At 46.3% G+C, this 23212-nt stretch overlaps 3 protein-coding genes across 6 annotated transcripts in view; 1 reads left to right on the top strand and 2 right to left on the bottom strand.

The window, feature by feature from the left end:
• LOC310963915 (ATP-binding cassette sub-family E member 1-like) overlaps positions 1-12494 on the bottom strand; it is a gene marked incomplete at its 3' end in the record, with an annotated part of 12989 nt that extends 495 nt beyond the window's left edge. Inside the window, exons 1-15 of the mRNA XM_083936872.1 lie at positions 12360-12494; positions 10548-10681; positions 10137-10222; positions 9811-9908; positions 8451-8568; positions 7157-7294; positions 6134-6203; positions 4921-5017; positions 4745-4834; positions 3700-3821; positions 3349-3473; positions 2290-2386; positions 1725-1784; positions 1395-1453; positions 1069-1179 (exon numbers count right to left, since the gene is read on the bottom strand). Of these exons, the coding sequence (XP_083792998.1) occupies positions 1069-1179; positions 1395-1453; positions 1725-1784; positions 2290-2386; positions 3349-3473; positions 3700-3821; positions 4745-4834; positions 4921-5017; positions 6134-6203; positions 7157-7294; positions 8451-8568; positions 9811-9908; positions 10137-10222; positions 10548-10650 (1374 nt within the window). The 5' untranslated portion in view covers positions 10651-10681; positions 12360-12494. The remainder of the gene's footprint in view (positions 1-1068; positions 1180-1394; positions 1454-1724; positions 1785-2289; positions 2387-3348; positions 3474-3699; positions 3822-4744; positions 4835-4920; positions 5018-6133; positions 6204-7156; positions 7295-8450; positions 8569-9810; positions 9909-10136; positions 10223-10547; positions 10682-12359) is intronic.
• A 73-nt stretch (positions 12495-12567) lies between these two features.
• Positions 12568-15635, top strand: anapc10 (anaphase promoting complex subunit 10). 4 transcript variants are annotated; one of them, XM_083937247.1, is made up of 6 exons: positions 12568-12687; positions 13451-13572; positions 13683-13773; positions 14013-14133; positions 14823-14876; positions 14999-15635. In XM_083937247.1, the coding sequence occupies exons 2-6, from the start codon at positions 13458-13460 to the stop codon at positions 15176-15178; spliced, it is 561 nt and encodes a 186-aa protein (XP_083793373.1). In that variant the 5' UTR covers positions 12568-12687; positions 13451-13457; the 3' UTR covers positions 15179-15635. The 4 variants fall into 4 exon arrangements, with proteins under 4 accessions (XP_083793373.1, XP_083793375.1, XP_083793372.1 ...); XM_083937249.1 differs by having other exon boundaries at positions 12571-12691; positions 14826-14876; XM_083937246.1 differs by having other exon boundaries at positions 12571-12691.
• A 6819-nt stretch (positions 15636-22454) lies between these two features.
• The window catches only part of LOC310964189 (F-box/WD repeat-containing protein 7-like), a 20431-nt gene continuing 19673 nt past the window's right edge, over positions 22455-23212 (bottom strand). The window contains exons 12-13 of the mRNA XM_083937230.1: positions 22918-23067; positions 22455-22774 (exon numbers count right to left, since the gene is read on the bottom strand). Coding sequence (XP_083793356.1) covers positions 22641-22774; positions 22918-23067 — 284 coding nt within the window. The 3' untranslated portion in view covers positions 22455-22640. The remainder of the gene's footprint in view (positions 22775-22917; positions 23068-23212) is intronic.

The following is a 23212-nucleotide window of genomic DNA, read 5'->3' as shown; positions in this document are numbered from 1 at the left end:
CCTTCCTCCCTCACATTTCCTTCCTCCCTCCCTCACATTTCCTTCCTCCCTCCCTCACATTTCCTTCCTCCCTCCCTCACTTTTACTTCCTTCCTTCCTCCCTCACTTTTCCTTCCTTCCTTCCTTCCTCTCTCACTTTTCCTTCCTTCCTCCCTCTCTCACTTTTCCTTCCTCTCTCTCACTTTTCCTTCCTTCCTCCCTCTCTCACTGTTCCTTCCCTTCCTTCCTCCCTTCCTCAATTTTACTTCCTCCCTCTCTCTCTCACTTTTCCTTCCTTCCTCTCTCACTTTTCCTTCCTCCCTCTCCCTCACTTTTCCTTCCTCCCTTCCTCCTTAACTCACTTTTACTTCCTCCCTAACTCACTTTTCCTTCCTCCCTTCCTCCTTAACTCACTTTTACTTCCTCCCTAACTCACTTTTCCTTCCTCCCTTCCTCCCCCACTTTTCCTTCCTTCCTTCCTCCCTCACATTTCCTTCCTCCCTCCCTCACTTTTCCTTCCTTCCTCCCCCACTTTTCCTTCCTTCCTTCCTCCCTCACATTTCCTTCCTCCCTCCCTCACTTTTACTTCCTTCCTTCCTCCCTCACATTTCCTTCCTCCCTCCCTCACATTTCCTTCCTCCCTCCCTCACTTTTACTTCCTTCCTTCCTCCCTCACTTTTCCTTCCTTCCTTCCTTCCTCTCTCACTTTTCCTTCCTTCCTCCCTCTCTCACTTTTCCTTCCTCTCTCTCACTTTTCCTTCCTTCCTCCCTCTCTCACTGTTCCTTCCCTTCCTTCCTCCCTTCCTCAATTTTACTTCCTCCCTCTCTCTCTCACTTTTCCTTCCTTCCTCCCTCTTTCTTTTCCTTCCTCCCTCCCTCACATTTCCTTCCTCCCTCTCTCCCTTTCCTTCATTCCTTCCTCACTCTCTTTACTTCCTCCCCCCTCATTTTGTCCTTCCTCCCTCCCTTTTCCTTTGCTCCCTCCCCTCCTTCCCTTCCTCCCTCTCTCACTTCCCCTTCCTTCCCTCCTCCCCTCTTTTCCTCCCTCCCTCCCTTCTCCCCCCCTCCCCCCTCAGCGTGTGTCCTTACGTCCTGGTCGATGATGCTCTCGATCTGCATCGGCTTCATGACGTCGGTGATGAACTGAGGGTGAGTGTAGGCGTCTCTGATCTTCTCATGCAGCAGAGCTCTGACACTGCCCTGCAACACACACACACACACACACACACACACACACACACACACACACACACACACACACACACACACACACACACACACACACACACACACACACACACACACACACACACACACACACACACACACACACACACAGTAAGTAAATAAATAAATAAATAAAGTTAAATATTTAAAACTTTATTATTTATTAAATTGAAATTAAAGAAACGAACCTTGAACTTGGGGCTGATGGTCTGAGGCTTGTAGCTCACGTTCAGGATGGGAACCTCACCTGGAGGAGAGAGCGCAGGTGAGTGTGTGTCTGAGTGTGTGCGTGTGTGTGTGAGAGAGAGAGAGAGAGAGAGAGAGAGAGAGAGAGAGAGAGAGAGAAAGAGAGTGTGTGTGTGTGTGTTTATGTGTGTGAGACTCACCTCCACAAACAAAAAGTGTGTGTGTGTGTGTCTCTGTGTGAGTGTGTGTATGTGTTTGTGCCTGTGTTTGTCTTTGTGTGTGTTTATCTGTGTGTGTGTGTGTGTGTGTGAGAGTGTGTGTGTGTGTCTCACCTCCAGAGTCAGGTTTGAGTCCTCCTGCCAACATCCTGATGAAGGTGGTCTTCCCCGTGCCTGCAGACACACAAACACACAAACGTTAAACTGAGACGCCGTATTTCTGAAAACCGTAGAGAGCGACCATACGTCACATAAGAGGCCACGCCCCCTCAGACGACCGCCGTGTTCTGTGGGCGCGAGTACGAAAAACAGGAGAAATTTGAGCCCTTTCTCTGACGTGTGGTCGAACAGACGCCACAACAACACGGAGAACTAGAGTCGAAACTTTTATCCAGAGGTGAAGATGAACGCGGCGCAGGAAATGACCTGTGCACACGCTGACACTGCACTTTCTCACACACACACACACACACACACACACACACACACACACACACACACACACACACACACACACACACACACACACACACACACACACACACACACACACACACACACACACACACACACACACACACACACACACACACACACACACACACACACACACACACACACACACACACACACACACACACACAGACAGACAGACAGACAGATCGGAGTGTCTTCTCACCGTTCTCCCCGAGCATCACCATGATCTCAGAGTCCGTGAACTCCCCCTCTTTGATCTCCAGAGTGAACTCGCCCATCGTCTTCACCATCTCTGGGTACTGGACGACAACAACATCATCAACAACAACAACGATGACATCATCAACATCATTAATATCATCAACCACATTAACAACAACAACAGAGAGGGAAATGAACTAAACCAAAGACAGACGACGAGGATGCATTAACACTGATTGTCTCTGATGCATTAACAGCGTCACGTGTCCGTCCCTCAGCTGAGCAGCGCCGGGAGCTCCCCGTCTGTGGAGGACGGGGTTGCCGGTGCTGCGGTCGGGCTGGGGGACAGGTGCACTACTCTCACACACCAATGACTCAAGCACCTCCAACTGTGCAGCCAGCAAGCTGCTGAGGAGCTCTGCGCCCAGCACAGCGCCCTCCAGAGGTGGATCTAAGGAGCATGTTGGTTCACATCCAAGCGCCTCCCTCCCTCCCTCACCTGGGCCTGAGTGCCTGAGTCTCCTCCCTCCCTCTCTTCCTCCCTCACCTGGTAGTGCCTGAGTCTTCTCCCTCCCTCCCTCCCTCACCTGGTAGTGCCGGAGCCTCTTCACTTCCTCCCTCCCTCTCTATCCCTCCCTCCCCTGGTAGTGCCTGAGTCTCCTCCCTCCCTCACCTGGTAGTGCCTGAGTCTCCTCCCTCCCTCACCAGGTAGTGCTGGCGCCTCTTCACTTTCTCCCTCCCTCCCTCCCTCCCTCACCTGGTAGTGCCTGAGTCTCCTCCCTCCTCTCTCTCCCTCCCTCACCAGGTAGTGCCGGAGCCTCTTCACTTCCTCCCTCCCTCTCTCTCCCTCCCTCCCTCCCTCCTCTCTCTCCCTCCCTCCTCTCTCTCCCTCCCTCACCTGGTAGTGCCGGAGCCTCTTCACTTCCTCCCTCCCTCCCTCTTCCTCCCTCCCTCCCTCCCTCCCTCACCTGGTAGTGCCTGAGTCTCTTCACTTCCTCCCTCCCTCTCTCATCCTCCCTCCCTCTCTTCCCCCCCCCCCCCCCCCCCCACCCTCCCTCACCAGGTAGTGCCGGAGCCTCTTCACTTCCTCCTCGTTCGCCGTCTCTGCGACCTTAAACACCAGCGAGGTCTCACGAAACCTGAGGTTCTCCGTGGGAACGTAACCGTCCAGGAAGATGTTGATGCCTGCAGAGGAGGAGGAGGAGAAGAGGAGGAGGAGAAGGAAGAGGAGTAGAAGAAGAGGAGGAGGAGGAGAAGACGTTAGAGTGTGTGTGTCTGAAGCGTCCCTTCTGTCGTCTCATGGTGCGTGTGTGTGAAAGAGAGTGTAAGTGTGTATTTGTGTGAGTGAGAGTGTGTGTGTGTATGTGTGTGTGTGTGTGTGTGAGAGTGTAAGTATGTGTGTGTGAGAGACCTTCTCGGACGCTGAAGGGCATGGTGACGACGCCGTACGCACTGGGGACGCCGTACAGACAGCAGATGAAGTCAGACAGGTAATCCAACACACTCAGGTCGTGCTCCACCACGATGATGTACCTGACACACACACACACACACACACACACACACACACACACACACACACACACACACACACACACACACACACACACACACACACACACACACACACACACACACACACACACACACACACACACACACACACACACACACACACACACACACACACACACACACACACACACACACAGTAAGTTAGTTGATCAGTGTGTGTGTGTGTGTGTGTGTCTTCAGACAGGTGTGTGTTGCTAGTCGGAGAGGCTTTATAGTTTTTGACCGCTATCTCTTTTCCTCCCTCCCTCCCTCACTTTTCCTTTCTTCCTTTTCCTCCAACAACAGAAGCGCATGTACAGCGTGTCTGTCAGGCAGGAAATGAACTAAACCAAAGACAGACGATGAGGATGCATTAACAGCGTAACGTGTCCGTCCCTCAGCTGAGCAGCGCCGGGAGCTCCCCGTCTGTGGAGGACAGGGTTGCCGGGGCTGCGGTCGGGCTGGGGGACAGGTGCACTGCTCTCACACACCAATGACTCAAGCACCTCCAACTGTGCAGCCAGCAAGCTGCTGAGGAGCTCTGCGCCGAGCACAGCGCCCTCCAGAGGTGGATCTAAGGAGCGTGTTGGTTCACATCCAAGGCCCTCCCTCCCTCCCTCCCTCCCTCACCTGGTAGTGCCAGAGCCTCTTCACTTCCTCCCTCCCTCTCTCTCTTTTCCTTCCTCCCTCCCTCTCTCTCTTTTCCTTCCTCCCTCCCTTCATCTATTTTCCTCCCTCCCTCCTGTTCTGTTATATTCTGTCTGTTATAGAAACAGCATTTTAATAAAGAAGAAGTTCCTGTTTAAGTAAACGGGATCTTTATTTATTTATTATTTTTATGCGTGGTATCAAATCAAACGCTAGCGCGTGGCGTGAGGTGTGAGGCGTGTGCGCGGCGTTACCTGTCCGGGGTGATGAGCGAGCGGATGGTGATGGCGGCCTTCAGCCTCTGTTTCACGTCCAGGTAACTGGACGGCTCGTCGAACATAAAGCTGCGGCGACAGAGAGACAAAAACGTCAGCGTGTGGCGTTCGGGTGTTCCCGGTTAAACTCAGCTTCCTGTTTCCTGTTCGCTCACATGTCGGCTCTCTGGATGCAGACGACGGCGCAGGCGAACCGCTGCAGCTCGCCTCCCGACAGATCCTCCACGTTCCTCTCTCGCAGGTGAGTCAGATCTGCCCGGCAACAACAACAAACAGCCAATCACAAGCAGCGCAGTTTTAAACGCATGTACAGCGTCTGTGTCAGGCAGGAAATGAACTGATTTAGGTTCGACATGAGAACTAAACCAAAGACAGCCAATGAGGATGCATTAACAGCGTCACGTGTCCGTCCCTCAGCTGAGCAGCACCGGGAGCTCCCCGTCTGTGGAGGACGGGGTTGCCGGTGCTGCGGTCGGGCTGGGGGACAGGTGCACTGCTCTCACACACCAATGACTCAAGCACCTCCAACTGTGCAGCCAGCAAGCTGCTGAGGAGCTCTGCGCAGAGCACAGCGCCCTCCAGAGGTGGATCTAAGGAGCGTGTTGGTTCACATCCAAGCGTATTATTTTACCTTAAAGTGGAATTCCAACGCAAAGTCAATCTCATGGTCTTTTCCACTTACACTCATCAAATAAGCCATCAAGACAGTTTCTGAGACAGCCGGACGTGGCTAACAGTGATTAGCTCGGGGCAGCACGGTGAAGGCATTCAAAGGTCTTTTTTAACCACTAATGCTGCTGAAAATAACAGCAAACCTCTGCAGCAGCATGAGAAGAGTCCCTACACACACAACAAAGCACCAACAGCGTAGTTAGTGAAGCCAGAGTTTATTAAAGAGTGTTTTAAAGACTTACCTACTGGCCCCTGTACCAGCTCCTCTCATAGTAAAGTCCATTACAGTGGAAGGAGCCCATTGCTGCTTTGTTGTGTGTGTAGGGACTCTTCTCATGCTGCTGCAGAGGTTTGCTGTTATTTTCAGCAGCATTATTGGTTAAAAAAGACCTTTGAATGCCTTCACCGTGCTGCCCCGAGCTAATCACTGTTAGCCACGTCCGACTGTTAGCGACTCTCCTGGATTTCTCTGTTAATAGTTGTCTCGATGGATTATTTGATGATTAAAGTGCTGAAGAAGACCATGGGATGATTTTGTCTCTGAATTCATCCGAACACGACACCGACTCTTTATTCTGGGAACTTTCACGCTCTTGGACGAGCCCCCACAACGGTTTTATAAGTTTAGATTGATTTCCTGTTTTTCTATTGTAAAACATATGTGTGTGTGTGTATGTGTGTGTGTGTGTGTGTTACCTAGCTGGTCACAGACGATGCTCTGTGTGTTCGTGTCGTCTTTCCTGCTCAGGATGGCCCCGACTGACCCCTGCATTAAAACAACAACAACAACAACATCAGAGGACGAACATGTACCGTATCCTCCGCACTATAAGTTGCACCTAAAAACCTTCAAATGTCTCTAAAGCCGACAGTGCTCCTTATAACCCGGTGCTCCTTATATATGGACCAATATTGAGCCACAACAGGTCTCCAACTACGGTGAGCAGCCGCCGACTCTATTTTCCCCCGTAGAAGAAGTAACGCGCGGTGCATGTTGAGATATACGACTGTGTGAAGCGTGCCGTTTCATTTCCATGTGTGTGTTTGTGTAAAGAGCCCAAAATGGCTCCTGTTAAGAGACACGCTTACGACGCAGAGTTTACACTCAAGGCCATTAGTCACGCAGGAGAACACGGGAATAGAGCAGCAGCCAGAGAGTTGAACATGAACCAATCAATGGTGCCGAAGTGGAGGAAGCAACAAGACGACCTCCCCTGACTGTTGTGGTGACGTTCCCTTTAGCGCAGCTCCATCTAATGGATGCAGAACGTGACCCCAGCCTCGACTGTACCGTCTGTTCTATGCGCCTGATAATTTGGAAAATACGGTACTTGGATCTTTTATTTTAAGGAGCTGAACAACTTTTCTCTCTTGTTTCGTTATTTTTCACGTATTGGGGTGCGAGTGTCTTTAAGTAGCAGAACCAAACTGTGAAAATACTTTGTTTAAATCAAAGTTCTGCGCTAAAAACGGAGTAAAAGTACAAATATAAGCGAGTATGACAAACATTTACTTAATAGCATCAAAGCTAACGTTGCGTTCAGACTGATGTTGCGATGATCTGATCGCTCGAGTAGAAATATTTCAACACAATTCAATTTAAATTCACGTCGACTTAGTCCGTAAGTCGCCTGATTTCACGTCCAGTCTGAACACAAGAGAGAAGTACTCGCGTTACTTTCCCCGGGGCCGTGAACAGGAAGTGTAAAGAGCGTTCACCTTGACGGTCTTTGGGATCTGGTCCACGTACTGCGGCTTGACGATGGCCCGCAGGTCGTCCTCCAGGATTTTGGTGAAATAGTTCTGCAGCTCAGAGCCTCTGAAGTAGGTCAGGATCTCCTGCCAGTCTGGAGGGTTCTGGGAGAGGAAGTCACACTTACGGTCAACGTATTTGCCACGTTTAACAAACACATGATGGCGCATGGGTGGAGCGCCCAGGAGGCAGGACTTGACACATAATTTCAACCAACGCAGACCAGGTTCTGGTTCTGGTTCTAGTTCTGGTTCTGGTTCAGAGTTAGCGTTTGTTCAACTTACGAGTTCAAATTTGGTTTCTCACTCTCCCACGCGTCGACAAGACAAAGACACAATACTGACGATAAAACATTGTTTATTTTTCAATTTCTATTAATTATTTATTTTACTATTTTTTATTATTTTTGCTTTATTTTACTATTTTTATTTATTTTACTATTTTTTTTATTATATTAGCTTAATTTTTATTTATTTTACTATTTTTTCTATTTTACTTATTTATTGTTATTTTAGCTTAATTTTTATTTGTTTCCTCATTATTATTATTATTTTTATAATATATATTATTTTTTCCTCTCCATTTTCACTATTTTCTTATTAGTTTTTATTTCATTTTTAATTATTTATTTTACTATTTTTGTGCATGTTCGTTCGAAGCTTTTTCTGAGGTCAAATTAAGAACTTTTCTGCACTTTCAAGGTTTATTTTTAAGCTTTTCCAGAGCCTCACAACTGTGGTGAACAACATATTTCTACAAATGCATAAAGAGATTTAAAATGATTATTAAATCTTTGTTTTTTCCATTAAAATCACGTTAAAAGAGACGGTGTTACGCTTTAAACACCAAAAATGTCTCATAACACCAGAAGGATAAGAAATTAAATCATATTTCTAAAGCTTTGTTTAAGAAATGGAGACAATTTCATTCATTTTTTAAGTATTTTATCCTAAATTCAAGCACTTTTCAAGGATTTCGAGCACCTGAACGAACCTGGTGTAGAACTATTGAGCATAACTGAGAAAAAACATCATTAAAACTTAACTTAAACCGTGTTTATGAATAAAAGACTTTTATTAACTCTAAGTGTTTAATGACGAACATGACACTGCAGCTGAGTTTAAACAGACTTTAGAAACTGAAAAACTTCCCATGGCAGGAAGCAAAAGCAGCGACGGAGCGGTTGGAACAGAGCCGCTCCGCCCGCCCGTTATCTCGTCGCCGCAGCAACTGAAGCGTATCACAGAGAAACACACTCACGTCGAACCGGCCCAGGTTGGGTTTCTGTTTGCCGGCCAGGATCTTCAGAGCCGTGGACTTGCCGATACCGTTGGTCCCCACCAGCCCCAGGACCTCACCGGGCCGGGGGATCGGCAGCCTGCACGCCACAGGACACAGAGTTATATCAAACACACACACACGGCAACGCAACGTGTCAGTGATGTGCAGCAGAAAAGACTCGCTCTCAAAACAGAGACAGGCTGCGAACATGGAACTTTGTTATCGATGACCGGGCGTTAATGCGAGTAAGTAACGGTTACGGTCGCACAAAATGGATTCTCATATCACAGACGGGTGTGGTGGTTAGCACTGTCGCCTCACAGCAAGAGGGTTCCTGGTTTGAATCCCGGCTGGGGCCCTTCTGTGTGGAGTTTGCATGTTGTCCCAGTGTCTGCGTGGGTTTTCTCCGGGTTCTCCGGTTTCCTCCCACAGTCCAAAGACGTGCAGGTGTTCGGTTCATTGATGACTCTAAATCACCCGTAGGTGTGAATGGTTGTCTGTCTCTGTTCGTCTCTATGTGTCCTGTGATAGACTGGCGTCCTGTCCAGGGTGGACCGCGCCTCACGCCTGATGTCAGGGACAAGAGGTTGAAGATGAATGAATGAATATCACAGTCGCACGCTACAAACGTCAGGTGTTTCGGTCTCGTCCCCTCGGCTGTTTTTAAACATCTTGCAGACGCACGATACTTGGAGTGTTATCAGACCGTCAAACAATTAGGAAAAGGATCAGGGACGTCACGAGAACCGATACTTCCAAAAGCATCCTGACGTACTGCGTGTGTGTGTGTGTGGTTTGCCGTTTGATGCTTGATGATCCTATTTGATGCTTTTAATGTTAAATTATTTCTGCACTTTAAGGGATTGTGCTGTAAATTTTCGTTGTACTGGTGCAATGACAATAAAGACGATTCTATTCTTTTCTATTCCAAAATATAAAACCACAGACGATGCCGGTTTTTTTGAGGTGCTGTGACTCTTCGGGGACTAACGGGGGCGGTATAGAGCGGGATATTCAGGGATCCGGCCCTTTGAGGAGAAGCCTGTGTGTCCTCTCTCGTATCCGTCTCAGCGCGTCACATCCCGCCGCGCTGGGAGACTTGCTCCACGCGCTCCCTGTAGGCGCGCGGCCACAACGCTCCTCTACACTCTTCTTTCGCGGGTTTATGAATCCTCTTGTCATCAGCTCGCTAAGCTCGGCTCTGTCGCTGTTCTCAGTCGTTTCTGTGGTTAAACCCGTGGAAAATCTCTTTGTCCGTACTTTTGCCTTTTTTAAAGAATAAAAACCGATGTGCGTGCGTTCTGGTGCAGTGTGTGTTGTGTTTTTCGCGGCGTCGTACCGGTGCAGCTTGAAAGAGTTGGCGCAGTATCTGTGTGTGGTTTCCTTCTCCAGGTTGCTCGGCAGGTTGACGATCGACAAAGCTCCAAACGGACATTTCTGCAACGACACAGAGGACGAATTACAGAAACAAGGAAACAAGAATCAGACACTCTCCCCCTCATTTCAGTTTTATTTCACTATTTTTTTATTAGTTTGCCGCAAGTTTATTTACTCATTAGTATTGTTTAGTTTTTTTCTCCATTTCCACTTTTTGCTTATTTATGTTTCATTGAATTTTTAATATTTATTTATTTTACTATGTTTTATAAATACTCGTGTCTGTACCTTGATGCAGATGCCGCAGCCGATGCAAAGAGACTCTGAGATCCAGACGATCTTACTCTGTGGAGTCACCTCGATGCACAGTTTACCTGCACACACACACACACACAGAGACAGAGAGAGACACACACACAGAGAGAGAGAGAGAGAGAGAGAGAGAGAGAGAGAGACACACACACACAGAGAGACACACACAGCCACAGAGAGAGAGAGAGAGAGAGAGAGAGAGAGAGAGAGAGAGAGAGAGAGAGAGAGAGAGAGAGAGAGAGAGAGAGAGAGAGAGAGAGAGAGAGAGAGAGAGAGAGAGAGAGAGAGAGAGACAGAGAGACAGAGAGACACACACACACACACAGTGTCAGTGATGTCCCCGTGGAGCGGGCCCTGCATGTGGACCCCGGCGGCCCCGTCACTCACCCATGCGGACCACCGGGCAGCTCTTCTTGCACTCCTGACGGCATTTCTTGGGTTTGCACTTGTCGTGGTTGACGATGGCGATCCTGGTGTTTTTATCCGCCATGACGCAGCACGGGGACGACGCACGCTCGCACCTGAGCCACACACGCACACACACACACACACACACACACACACACACACACACACAGGGTCAACGGGACATCAGGGGTGAACCCTGCAGATGGGTGTTAATGCAAACATTCGCTGAAGAACGCCAATAAAGTAAATCAGGTCAAATATTCTTAAACACTGACGCACATTTCACCATTTTACTTCCATTCATATTGTTATTATTCTTATATATTATTAATATTATTATTTCCATTATTATATTGATAATAATAATGATTAAAAAATTATAATAACGACAATAATATCATTAATAATTCAAAAAAGATTATAAAATGATTAAATAATAATAATGGTTATAATAATACATATTTACATATTTTAATGTGCAATAAAAGTCAAAATGATAGAAATTCAAAGGGACTTTGGCTTTAAACGGATTTATTTCAGACTAAAACTTATTATTGAAACGTCGTGACACACTTAAATTAAGTTTTAATAAATTAAACGGATAAATAAATAAATGCAGAAATAAAAGAAATGCTTAAAAAATAGATGTATGAATAAATAAAAAGCTTAACATTTGTTTCTTCATTTTTGTTCAGTTACATTTATTTATTACTGTATTTGTGTCCACGTGTTAATGAGGCAGGAGCTCCTATTTATTCATTTAATCCTTTATTTACATTTATTTATTCGTATATTTATTTCTGTATTCATACATATGTTTATTTATTACTTTATTTATTTATTCATTTATTTACTTATACATTTATTCATGCATTTATCTATTAATTTCTGCATTTAGTTATTAATGTCTGTATTAATGCATTTATTTATTCATTCATTTCTGTATTTATATATTGATTTATTTGTTCCTTTATTTACTTATACATTTATTAATCTATTTACACATTTATTTATTACTTTATTTATTTACACATTTATGCATTTATTAATTTCTGTATTTATACATTTAATTATTTATTCCTGTATTTATTCATTTATTTACACATTTATTTATTTCTGAATTTACACACTTATGTATTCATTTATTTATAGATTTATTAATTGATATTGAACACACACACACACACACACACACACACACACACACACACACACACACACACACACACACACACACACACACACACAGCAGTTTAAACACATAAGAATAAAAATAAAGCTCAGTGTGTTTTGCTCTGGAACAACGTGACGGGCGGTGGCGAGCAGCAAACTCGGGTTTGTCCTTAAATAACCTGCTGGTCTGTGACTCATTCATGCGCCGAATCCACCACCAGACCCTTAAACACCACTACACATCTCCACCCGTCAGCCTGAGTGTTTAAATGTGTGTTTAAGTGGAATAAACTCTTAAATTAGCAGGTTTCTGAACGGACTCTGGTGGAGCGTCATTTGGATAAAGCGTCACATTTTCAGGGCTGGACTCAAACAGCGACAGTGTCCAAAACTAAACTTTAAACCTATAAATGACGCCTCAAAAGGTTAAAATAAGGCTTTAATTCACCGTGAATAGCTTTAAAAGTGAGCTAACTGTTAGCTTAACACTGGGATCCGACATTAGCAGCGGAGGCCCCGCACTTTGACAGCTGCTCCAATCGGGAACATCGCTCGTTTTTGGGGCAATAAAACCCCGAAAAAGAGCCTAAAATCCGGGGCGATAAGTTAGAAACTCACCCCTCTTCGGGTCCCGGTACCCGACTGGGAGAAAAACAGTCGACAAACGACGTTCAGACACAAATAATTGCGGGTAAAAGTTATTTTTTCCCCCAACAGTCGCGACAGCAACGTGTTCCTCTCCTGGACGCCGGCTGCAAAGATGGCGGGAGCGACGCAAAACAGCACGCGACGGCTCTCCGCGCTGACGTCATTCAAAAGCGCCGCCATCCGGGCTGTTGAAAAAAAGTGGGAGATTCGAGCAAAACCAAAGATTTCTACTTGATTTGAGTGAAACGGATTCATCTGATGCACTGACACGGACGACTGAACACCCGCGCTGCTGACTGTTAGTACGTTTTATTTATATTTGCATTAAAAATGAAGTTTTAGTGACTTTGAGGCGGGAAAACAGTCGCGGAAGACTAGCTGCTAACTGCTAACGGCTAACAGCTAGCTGCTAACCAGACCTCCGTAACAAGCGTCCGTCTGATGTTTAATGTTTTTATTTGTGTTTATTATTTATTTATTATTTGCAGATATTCTGTTTTACTTTCTTGTAAATAGAAAAAGTGTTTACGTTTATAAACATGTATTTTTGTGCGTATAACGGGGCCATTTGTCATATTACTGTCACTATTTATTTATTTATACATATTTTATTTATTTATTCCTTTATTTATTTATACATTTTTTTATTTATGCATTCATTTTAAAAATACATTTATTTATTTATTCCTTTATTTAATAATACATTTATTTATTTATTTATTTATTAATTTATTTAATAATACATTTATTTATTTAATAATACATTTATTTATTTATTCCTTTATTTAATAATACATTTATTTATTTATTCCTTTATTTAATAATACATTTATTTATTTATTCCTTTATTTAATAATACATTTATTTATTTGTTAATTTATTTATGAATTTAGTTATTTATTCCTGTATTTATTTATTCATTCATTTATTTATTTATTCGTTTATTCCTGTATTTATTTATGTATTTATTTATTTATTCCTGTATGTATTCATTTATACACTGATTTATTGATATCTAAGTCATGTCTGCTCCTCCTCCTTGTTGCTGAACTTCTCCGCAGTTAAAGGATGGCGACCCCGAGCAAGACGCCACCCGGCGCCGACCCGAAGCAGCTGGAGCGGACGGGGACGGTCCGGGAGATCGGCTCCCAGGCGGTGTGGTCCCTCTCCTCCTGTAAACCCGGTCAGCCCCCAAACCCCTGAGCGTGCAGCGTGCAGTGTGCAGTGCGTTGTGCTGCGTCCTCCTGTCCGCTCTGACCTCCCGTGCTCCTCCTCTCGTCCTCTCGTGTGCAGGGTTCGGCGTGGACCAGCTGAGGGACGACAACCTGGAGACGTACTGGCAGTCGGACGGGTCCCAGCCCCATTTAGTCAACATCCAGTTCAGGTACGGGCCCTCAGTCCTGGGGTGACTGCCGGGGTCGCTCACGGGTGCTGTGTTTAACGCTGTGTTGTGTTCAGGAGGAGGACCACGGTGCAGACGCTGTGTTTGTGTTTAACGCTGTGTTGTGTTCAGGAGGAGGACCACGGTGCAGACGCTGTGTTTGTGTTTAACGCTGTGTTGTGTTCAGGAGGAGGACCACGGTGAAGACGCTGTGTTTGTGTTTAACGCTGTGTTGTGTTCAGGAGGAGGACCACGGTGAAGATGCTGTGCATTTACGCGGATTATAAATCGGACGAGAGCTACACGCCGAGCAAGATCTCCGTCAGGGTCGGGAACAACTTCCACAACCTGCAGGAGATCAGGGTGACCGCTGCTCATCTTCATCTTCATCTTCATCTTTGTTGTGTTTGAGTGAACTGTTCAAAATGAGCTGCGTCGTTCTCAACGTGCTCTTCCTCTCCTCTTCCCCTCCTCCAACTCTTCTTCTTCTCCTTCTCTTCCTCTCCTTCTCCTCTTCCTCTCGTCCTCTTCCTCTCCTCCTCTCGTTTCCTCCTCTTCCTCTCCTCTAACTCTTCCTCTCCTCCTCTCCTCCTCTCTTGTTTCCTCCTCCTCTCTTGTTTCCTCCTCCTCTCCCTCTCCTCCTCTCCTTCCCCTCCTCTTCTTCTCCTCTTCCTCTCCTCCTCCTCTCGTCCTCTCCTCCTCCTCTTCTTCTCCTCTTCCTCACCTTGGTCGTCCTCCTCTTCCTCCTCCTCACCATGGTCGTCCTCCTCTTCCTCTCCTCTTCCTCTCCTCCTCTCTTCCTCTCCTTCTCTTCCTCTCCTCCTCCTCCTCTTCCTCTCCTCTTCCTCTCTTGTTTCCTCCTCTTCCTCTCCTTCTCCTCTTCCTCTCCTCTTCCTCTCCTCCTCCTCTTCCTCTCCTCTTTTTCTCCTCCTCCTCCTCTCTTGTTTCCTCCTCTTCTCCTCCTCTCCTCTTCCTCTCCTTTTCTCGTCCTCTCCTTCGCCTCTCTTCCTCCTCCTCCTCTTCCTCTCCTCCTCTCCTCTTCCTCTCTGCAGCAGCTGGAGATGGTGGAGCCCAGCGGGTGGATCCACATTTCTCTGATGAATCAGGCGAGAAACTTTCATTATTGTATATTTGTTATTCGCAGAGATCTCATACCCATTGTCCCGCGCTCCTCTGACTCCGCGGCGTCGCAGCAGAGCGGTGAAATCTCTGCGTCTTTCTCTTCCAGCGGACGAACGAGCCCATCAGCACCTTCATGATCCAGATCGCCGTCCTCGCCAACCACCAGAACGGCCGGGACACGCACATGAGGCAGATCAAGGTGTACACGCCCGTGGAGGAGAGCTCCATCGGCAAGTTCCCACGATGCACTACGGTCGACTTCATGATGTACCGCACGATCCGGTGACCTGGGCTCAAAGGTTACCGCGGAAACGACGACGCGGGCCGATTCAAGTTCAGGAAGATCGTTCCTGCACTTATGAAAGAGACGTTCAGAGTGTTTGTAGGATGTTCTATATGTTATTATTATATTTCCACGGCTTTACCCGGGGAACTGACGCCGTTTCTGCGCTCTCTTCAAATCCACCAGACTCCATTGAGAAAAACGGTGATTTAAGCCCCAGGACGCAGGAGCTGCAGCTCCGACGCCGCCTCCGTCTGCTCGTTTGTTCGTGTCGTCGCGTCACTTTGTGTTTTAAATGTTCAGTTTGACGTCGGTGATGTTTTGAACGCAGCTGCTGTTTCAGTCACAGAGCCGCTGAAAACACGACGCGGTGTCTCCCATTGAAACAATGCTGCACCAGACTCCATTCAATAATCTGCCGATTTAAGGTTTTCTTGCTCAGTAACAAAAATAAACACGTTCAATGTTATTGTTCAAGATGTTTTGTGAATATTTGACACCAAATGATGAATTCGGCTCATGAATGACTCACGGATCAGCAGGTTATTTAAGGTTAAATCCAACTTTGGTGCTCGCCACCGCACTTCACGTGTCAGCGTTGGGATGTTGTTGATAGAAAAACAAACTAATCTTCATTTTTATTCACATTTATTTTACTTAATAATGCGTTGAAGGGTGTGTGTTAAAGTGCCCTCTAGGAGCTAAAACGTGTGTTAGTGTCCTCTAGGAGCATAAACGTGTGCTAAAGTGCCCTCTAGGAGCATAAACGTGTGCTAAAGTGCCCTCTAGGAGCATTAACGTGTGCTAAAGCGTCCTCTAGGAGCATAAACGTGTGTTAAAGTGACCTCTAGGAGCCTAAACGTGTGTTAAACTGTCCTCTAGGAGCATAAACGTGTGCTAAAGTGTCCTCTAGGAGCATAAACGTGTGTTAAAGTGTCCTCTAGGAGCCTAAACGTGTGTTAAAGTGTCCTCTAGGAGCATAAACGTGTGCTAAAGTGTCCTCTAGGAGCCTAAACGTGTGTTAAAGTGTCCTCTAGGAGCCTAAACGTGTGTTAAAGTGTCCTCTAGGAGCATAAACGTGTGTTAAAGTGTCCTCTAGGAGCATAAACGTGTGCTAAAGTGTCCTCTAGGAGCATAAACGTGTGCTAAAGTGTCCTCTAGGAGCATAAACGTGTGTTAAAGTGTCCTCTAGGAGCATAAACGTGTGTTAAAGTGTCCTCTAGGAGCATAAACGTGTGTAAAATGGTGAAAGTGCAGTTCAGGAGTTTGAACATTAGAGGGCGACACACTAATAAACATAATTCTCTTAAATAAAAGTATTAATTATAAATAGTATCTTTGAAATGTATATAAATTACTAACAAGTCAAAATATTCATAATTTCAGGAGAGTCAATATTATATTTTATAATAAAAAACTTGTGTTGGATGAAAATCACTAAAGTATTAAAGTCTCAGTTTCTTTAATCCTGATGGAATAAAATGATCCAATATTAAATTATTAAATAAATATATAAACTACAAAGACACATTAAATAACTACAAACCTCTTCCTTCCTCTCCCTCCTCCTTCCTCCTCCTCTCCCTCCTCCTCTCCCTCCTCCTCTCCCTCCTCCTCCGTCGTCCTCTCCCTCCTCCTTCCTCCTCCTCTCCCTCCTCCTCCGTCGTCCTCTCCCTCCTCCTTCCTCCTCCTCTTCCTCACATTTTAACATGTAAAAATTGAAAACATTATCACCTGATTTACTTTCTGTGTGAATGTAAATTAAGCTTTTTTTGCCTTCGTCCTGATTGGCCCAGAAACTGACGGGGAGGTTTCCATGGTAACGTTGCCGGAGGGCAGCGAGACGACCCGTCTGAGGAAAAACTGCAAAGATTCAGAAAGAACAAAGCATCGAACCGCAACCATCAACTTCAACCATTCAACACCGCCGTGTAAAGTGTCCTCTAGGAGCATAAACGTGTGCTAAAGTGTCCTCTAGGAGCTTAAACGTGTGCTAAAGTGTCCTCTAGGAGCATAAACGTGTGTTAAAGTGTCCTCTAGGAGCATAGACGTGTGCTAAAGTGTCCTCTAGGAGCATAAACGTGTGCTAAAGTGTCCTCTAGGAGCTTAAACGTGTGCTAAAGTGTCCTCTAGGAACATAAACGTGTGCTAAAGTGTAGGAGCATAAACGTGTGTTAAAGTGTCCTCTAGGAGCCTAAACGTGTGTTAAAGTGTCCTCTAGGAGCCTAAACGTGTGCTAAAGTGTCCTCTAGGAGCATAAACGTGTGCTAAAGTGTCCTCTAGGAGCTTAAACGTGTGCTAAAGTGTCCTCTAGGAGCATAAACGTGTGTTAAAGTGTCCTCTAGGAGCATAGACGTGTGCTAAAGTGTCCTCTAGGAGCATAAACGTGTGCTAAAGTGTCCTCTAGGAGCTTAAACGTGTGCTAAAGTGTCCTCTAGGAGCATAAACGTGTGTTAAAGTGTAGGAGCATAAACGTGTGTTAAAGTGTCCTCTAGGAGCCTAAACGTGTGTTAAAGTGTCCTCTAGCAGCCTAAACGTGTGTTAAAGTGTCCTCTAGGAGCCTAAACGTGTGCTAAAGTGTCCTCTAGGAGCCTAAACGTGTGTTAAAGTGTCCTCTAGGAGCTTAAACGTGTGTTAAAGTGTCCTCTAGGAGCCTAAACGTGTGTTAAAGTGTCCTCTAGGAGCTTAAACGTGTGCTAAAGTGTCCTCTAGGAGCATAAACGTGTGTTAAAGTGTAGGAGCATAAACGTGTGTTAAAGTGTCCTCTAGGAGCCTAAACGTGTGTTAAAGTGTCCTCTAGGAGCCTAAACGTGTGCTAAAGTGTCCTCTAGGAGCATAAACGTGTGTTAAAGTGTCCTCTAGGAGCATAAACGTGTGCTAAAGTGTCCTCTAGGAGCCTAAACGTGTGCTAAAGTGTCCTCTAGGAGCATAAACGTGTGCTAAAGTGTCCTCTAGGAGCATAAACGTGTGTTAAAGTGTCCTCTAGGAGCATAAACGTGTGTTAAAGTGTCCTCTAGGAGTATAAACGTGTTAAAGTGTCCTCTAGGAGCATAAACGTGTGTTAAAGTGTCCTCTAGGAGCCCAAACGTGTGTTAAAGTGTCCTCTAGGAGCCAAAACGTGTGCTAAAGTGTCCTCTAGGAGCCTAAATGTGTGCTAAAGTGTCCTCTAGGAGCATAAACGTGTGTTAAAGTGTCCTCTAGGAGCATAAACGTGTGCTAAAGTGTCCTCTAGGAGTCTAAACGTGTGCTAAAGTGTCCTCTAGGAGCATAAACGTGTGCTTCAGTGTCCTCTAGGAGTCTAAACGTGTGCTAAAGTGTCCTCTAAGAGCATAAACGTGTGCTAAAGTGTCCTCTAGGAGCATAAACGTGTGCTAAAGTGTCCTCTAGGAGTCTAAACTTGTGCTAAAGTGTCCTCTAGGAGCATAAACGTGTGCTAAAGTGTCCTCTAGGAGCATAAACGTGTGCTTCAGTGTCCTCTAGGAGCATTGACGTGTGTTAAAGTGTCCTCTAGGAGTCTAAACGTGTGCTAAAGTGTCCTCTAGGAGCATAAACGTGTGTTAAAGTGTCCTCTAGGAGCTAGAACGTGTGCTAAAGTGTCCTCTAGGAGTCTAAACGTGTGCTAAAGTGTCCTCTAGGAGCATAAACGTGTGTGAAAGTGTCCTCTAGGAGCATAAACGTGTGCTAAAGTGTCCTCTAGGAGTCTAAACGTGTGCTAAAGTGTCCTCTAGGAGCTAAAACGTGTGCTAAAGTGTCCTCTAGGAGTCTAAACGTGTGCTTAAGTGTCCTCTAGGAGCTAAAACGTGTGCTAAAGTGTCCTCTAGGAGTCTAAACGTGTGCTTAAGTGTCCTCTAGGAGCATAAACGTGTGCTAAAGTGTCCTCTAGGAGTCTAAACGTGTGCTAAAGTGTCCTCTAGGAGCATAAACGTGTGCTTCAGTGTCCTCTAGGAGTCTAAACGTGTGCTAAAGTGTCCTCTAGGAGCATAAACGTGTGCTAAAGTGTCCTCTAGGAGCATAAACGTGTGTGAAAGTGTCCTCTAGGAGCATAAACATGTGCTAAAGTGTCCTCTAGGAGCATAAACGTGTGTTAAAGTGTCCTCTAGGAGCATAAACGTGTGTTAAAGTGTCCTCTAGGAGCATAAACATGTGCTAAAGTGTCCTCTAGGAGCCTAAACGTGTGCTTAAGTGTCCTCTAGGAGCATAAACGTGTGCTAAAGTGTCCTCTAGGAGCATAAACGTGTGCTAAAGTGTCCTCTAGGAGCCTAAACGTGTGCTTAAGTGTCCTCTAGGAGCATAAACGTGTGTTAAAGTGTCCTCTAGGAGCATAAACGTGTGTTAAAGTGTCCTCTAGGAGCATAAACGTGTGTTAAAGTGTCCTCTAGGAGCCTAAACGTGTGTTAAAGTGTCCTCTAGGAGCCTAAACATGTGCTAAAGTGCCCTCTAGGAGCATAAACGTGTGTTAAAGTGTCCTCTAGGAGCCCAAACGTGTGTTAAAGTGTCCTCTAAGAGCCAAAACGTGTGCTAAAGTGTCCTCTAGGAGCCTAAATGTGTGCTAAAGTGTCCTCTAGGAGCATAAACGTGTGTTAAAGTGTCCTCTAGGAGCATAAACGTGTGCTAAAGTGTCCTCTAGGAGTCTAAACGTGTGCTAAAGTGTCCTCTAGGAGCATAAACGTGTGCTTCAGTGTCCTCTAGGAGTCTAAACGTGTGCTAAAGTGTCCTCTAGGAGCATAAACGTGTGCTAAAGTGTCCTCTAGGAGCATAAACGTGTGCTAAAGTGTCCTCTAGGAGTCTAAACTTGTGCTAAAGTGTCCTCTAGGAGCATAAACGTGTGCTAAAGTGTCCTCTAGGAGCATAAACGTGTGCTTCAGTGTCCTCTAGGAGCATTGACGTGTGTTAAAGTGTCCTCTAGGAGTCTAAACGTGTGCTAAAGTGTCCTCTAGGAGCATAAACGTGTGTTAAAGTGTCCTCTAGGAGCTAAAACGTGTGCTAAAGTGTCCTCTAGGAGTCTAAACGTGTGCTAAAGTGTCCTCTAGGAGCATAAACGTGTGTGAAAGTGTCCTCTAGGAGCATAAACGTGTGCTAAAGTGTCCTCTAGGAGTCTAAACGTGTGCTAAAGTGTCCTCTAGGAGCTAAAACGTGTGCTAAAGTGTCCTCTAGGAGTCTAAACGTGTGCTTAAGTGTCCTCTAGGAGCTAAAACGTGTGCTAAAGTGTCCTCTAGGAGTCTAAACGTGTGCTAAAGTGTCCTCTAGGAGCATAAACGTGTGCTAAAGTGTCCTCTAGGAGTCTAAACGTGTGCTAAAGTGTCCTCTAGGAGCATAAACGTGTGCTTCAGTGTCCTCTAGGAGTCTAAACGTGTGCTAAAGTGTCCTCTAGGAGCATAAACGTGTGCTAAAGTGTCCTCTAGGAGCATAAACGTGTGTTAAAGTTTCCTCTAGGAGCATAAACATGTGCTAAAGTGTCCTCTAGGAGCATAAACGTGTGTTAAAGTGTCCTCTAGGAGCATAAACGTGTTAAAGTGTCCTCTAGGAGCATAAACATGTGCTAAAGTGTCCTCTAGGAGCCTAAACGTGTGCTTAAGTGTCCTCTAGGAGCATAAACGTGTGCTAAAGTGTCCTCTAGGAGCATAAACGTGTGCTAAAGTGTCCTCTAGGAGCCTAAACGTGTGCTTAAGTGTCCTCTAGGAGCATAAACGTGTGCTAAAGTGTCCTCTAGGAGCCTAAACGTGTGCTCAAGTGTCCTCTAGGAGCATAAACGTGTGCTAAAGTGTCCTCTAGGAGCATAAACGTGTGTTAAAGTGTCCTCTAGGAGCCTAAACGTGTGCTTAAGTGTCCTCTAGGAGCATAAACGTGTGTTAAAGTGTCCTCTAGGAGCATAAACGTGTGTTAAAGTGTCCTCTAGGAGCATAAACGTGTGTTAAAGTGTCCTCTAGGAGCCTAAACGTGTGTTAAAGTGTCCTCTAGGAGCCTAAACGTGTGCTAAAGTGTCCTCTAGGAGCATAAATGAACCACTCCAGGAGTTTTTAGAAAACTTTATTGATCCACATTCTTCTTCTTTTTCCAACACCAACAATATTTGTGATTTTTTATAAACCTGAATATTTACAGATCTGTGTATTTACACTATTTTACAGCCGCACGGGCACGAAAGGTCAACGCCTCAAATACCACCGGTTGCCGGGGGAAACGCCACCCTAACCTCTGCTCATTGGCTGCGGTGTTGCCCGGCAACGGCAGCTTTTATGGGATTAATGTCTGTGGTTCGTTTTAAATGATTTATAAACGTCATGTTTCACGAGCTGAGCAGGAAACAGAGGTTTCTATGGTAACAGAGAGAGGACGCAATCATTTAATATTTAATATTTTAATATTTACAGAACAAAAAGTGTCGTTTTAGGTTTAAAGGTTAATCAGAAGTGATCAAAATGAATAATTAAATGATGTTAAACGTCCTTTCTCTGCTTCCTCGACTTAAATTAGAGTTAAATTATTAAAGTTTGAACAGAAATCACTGAAAATGAGAGTTTTTGAGTTAAATTCATAAATAAAACTCATTATTTATGATAATAACTCATTATGTGACGGTTTAAATTCATTATTCTGCGTTTTTAAAACACGCGGCGCTCCGCAGACGTCCCGCTGTGGTTAAAGACCCGCCCTCGCCGCTGCACACGTCCTCCACCAGAGGGCGCCGAGGACTCCGACCACAACAAAGATGGCGACGGGCGCAGGAGGGCGAAATAACGTACGGCTCAAAGGAAGCGTTCGACCTCTCGCTCTGTGGTCGCCGTGGCGCTCAAACCCCCGGGGAAAACTTTTCAAGGTCACGAGAACGAAATGTGGTCGAAGGTCGGAAATAACCGGCGTTTGTGAATCTGCCGAATCTGGAACGGTTGAGGCTTCCGGACGAACCCCGTTGGCCGCGGCGTCTACGGTTTCCGGGGGCACGCCTCGGTTTTGCCGCCACCTCTCAGAACACTGCGTCCATGTCTGACGGCGAGCGTGAATGAGACTCAGCTTCAGCGGCGACTGTGGTTAAAAAGAACAAAAACAGATTCAAAGCAACGCCGCCCGTCGACGCCGCCGCCACGAGTTCCTTCAGGATTTGGTTTGTTTTTTTAAAAATGGCGTCCTCGTTGGTTCAGCAGCAGTAAAAGTCCACGCCATCGTCCACGCCGCTGGTTACATTCAACCGTCCGTCGCCGTGGAATCCGTTTAAAAAGTGTGAAAACATTCATGAGTCGGGCGTTCGTGTCGGAAACGACTTTGGTCAAAAAAATGAATGTTTCAGGCCGTGGTCAGGCCGTGGTCGGGTCACGCCGTCGTGGTCACGCCAAGGTCAGGCCGTGGTGAGGCCTGGTCATGCCGTGGTCAGGCCGTGATCACGCCGTGGTCACGCCAAGGTCAGGCCGTGGTCAGGCCGTGGTCCCGTCGTGGTCACGCCGTGGTCTGACCGTGGTCGTGGACGCCTTCACTCCGTCTCCTGCTTCCTGTCGTCCAGGTCAAAGTCCAGCACCAGCAGTTTGGTCTCCTCCGTGCCGTTCCTGCTGCCGGCGGCGCACACCAGCCGAGTGTCGGACGCTCGTATTCGCCAAACGACGCCGCCTGTCGGTGGAAGAAGGACGTTCAGATAAATAAACAAATAAAGAGTGAAAGTGTCTTTGGACAGGAGCGTCGGCTACATGAGAACGTAATGTAAAGCGCTGGCGCTGGCGTGAGCGTTAGCGCTGGCGTTAGCGGCCTCTGACCTGATCCCCGGCTCTGCAGGGCGACCACGTCTCGCAGCCAGGCGCCCGTCCTCAGGTCCCACAGTTTGACCGTCCCGTCGTCGGAGCTGGACAGAACCAGGCCACGGCAGAACTGCAGACACGTCACCGCAGACTGGTGCTTGTTGGGACCTGAAGGCAACACGGAGACGCTGTGACCTCTGACCCCTGTGACCTCTAAACCTGTGACCTCTGACACCTGTGACCCCTGACACCTGTGACCTGTGGTCTAGTATTTTTTACAATTTACTTCCTTGTTTCCAGTATTTTGGACCCG

This window comes from Echiichthys vipera (assembly GCF_963691815.1).
Source record: "Echiichthys vipera genome assembly, chromosome: 22".
NCBI classification, from domain to species: domain Eukaryota; kingdom Metazoa; phylum Chordata; class Actinopteri; order Perciformes; family Trachinidae; genus Echiichthys; species Echiichthys vipera.
The sequence above is the reverse complement of the archived record's forward strand: the minus strand, read 5'-3'. Positions and strand labels throughout refer to the sequence as shown.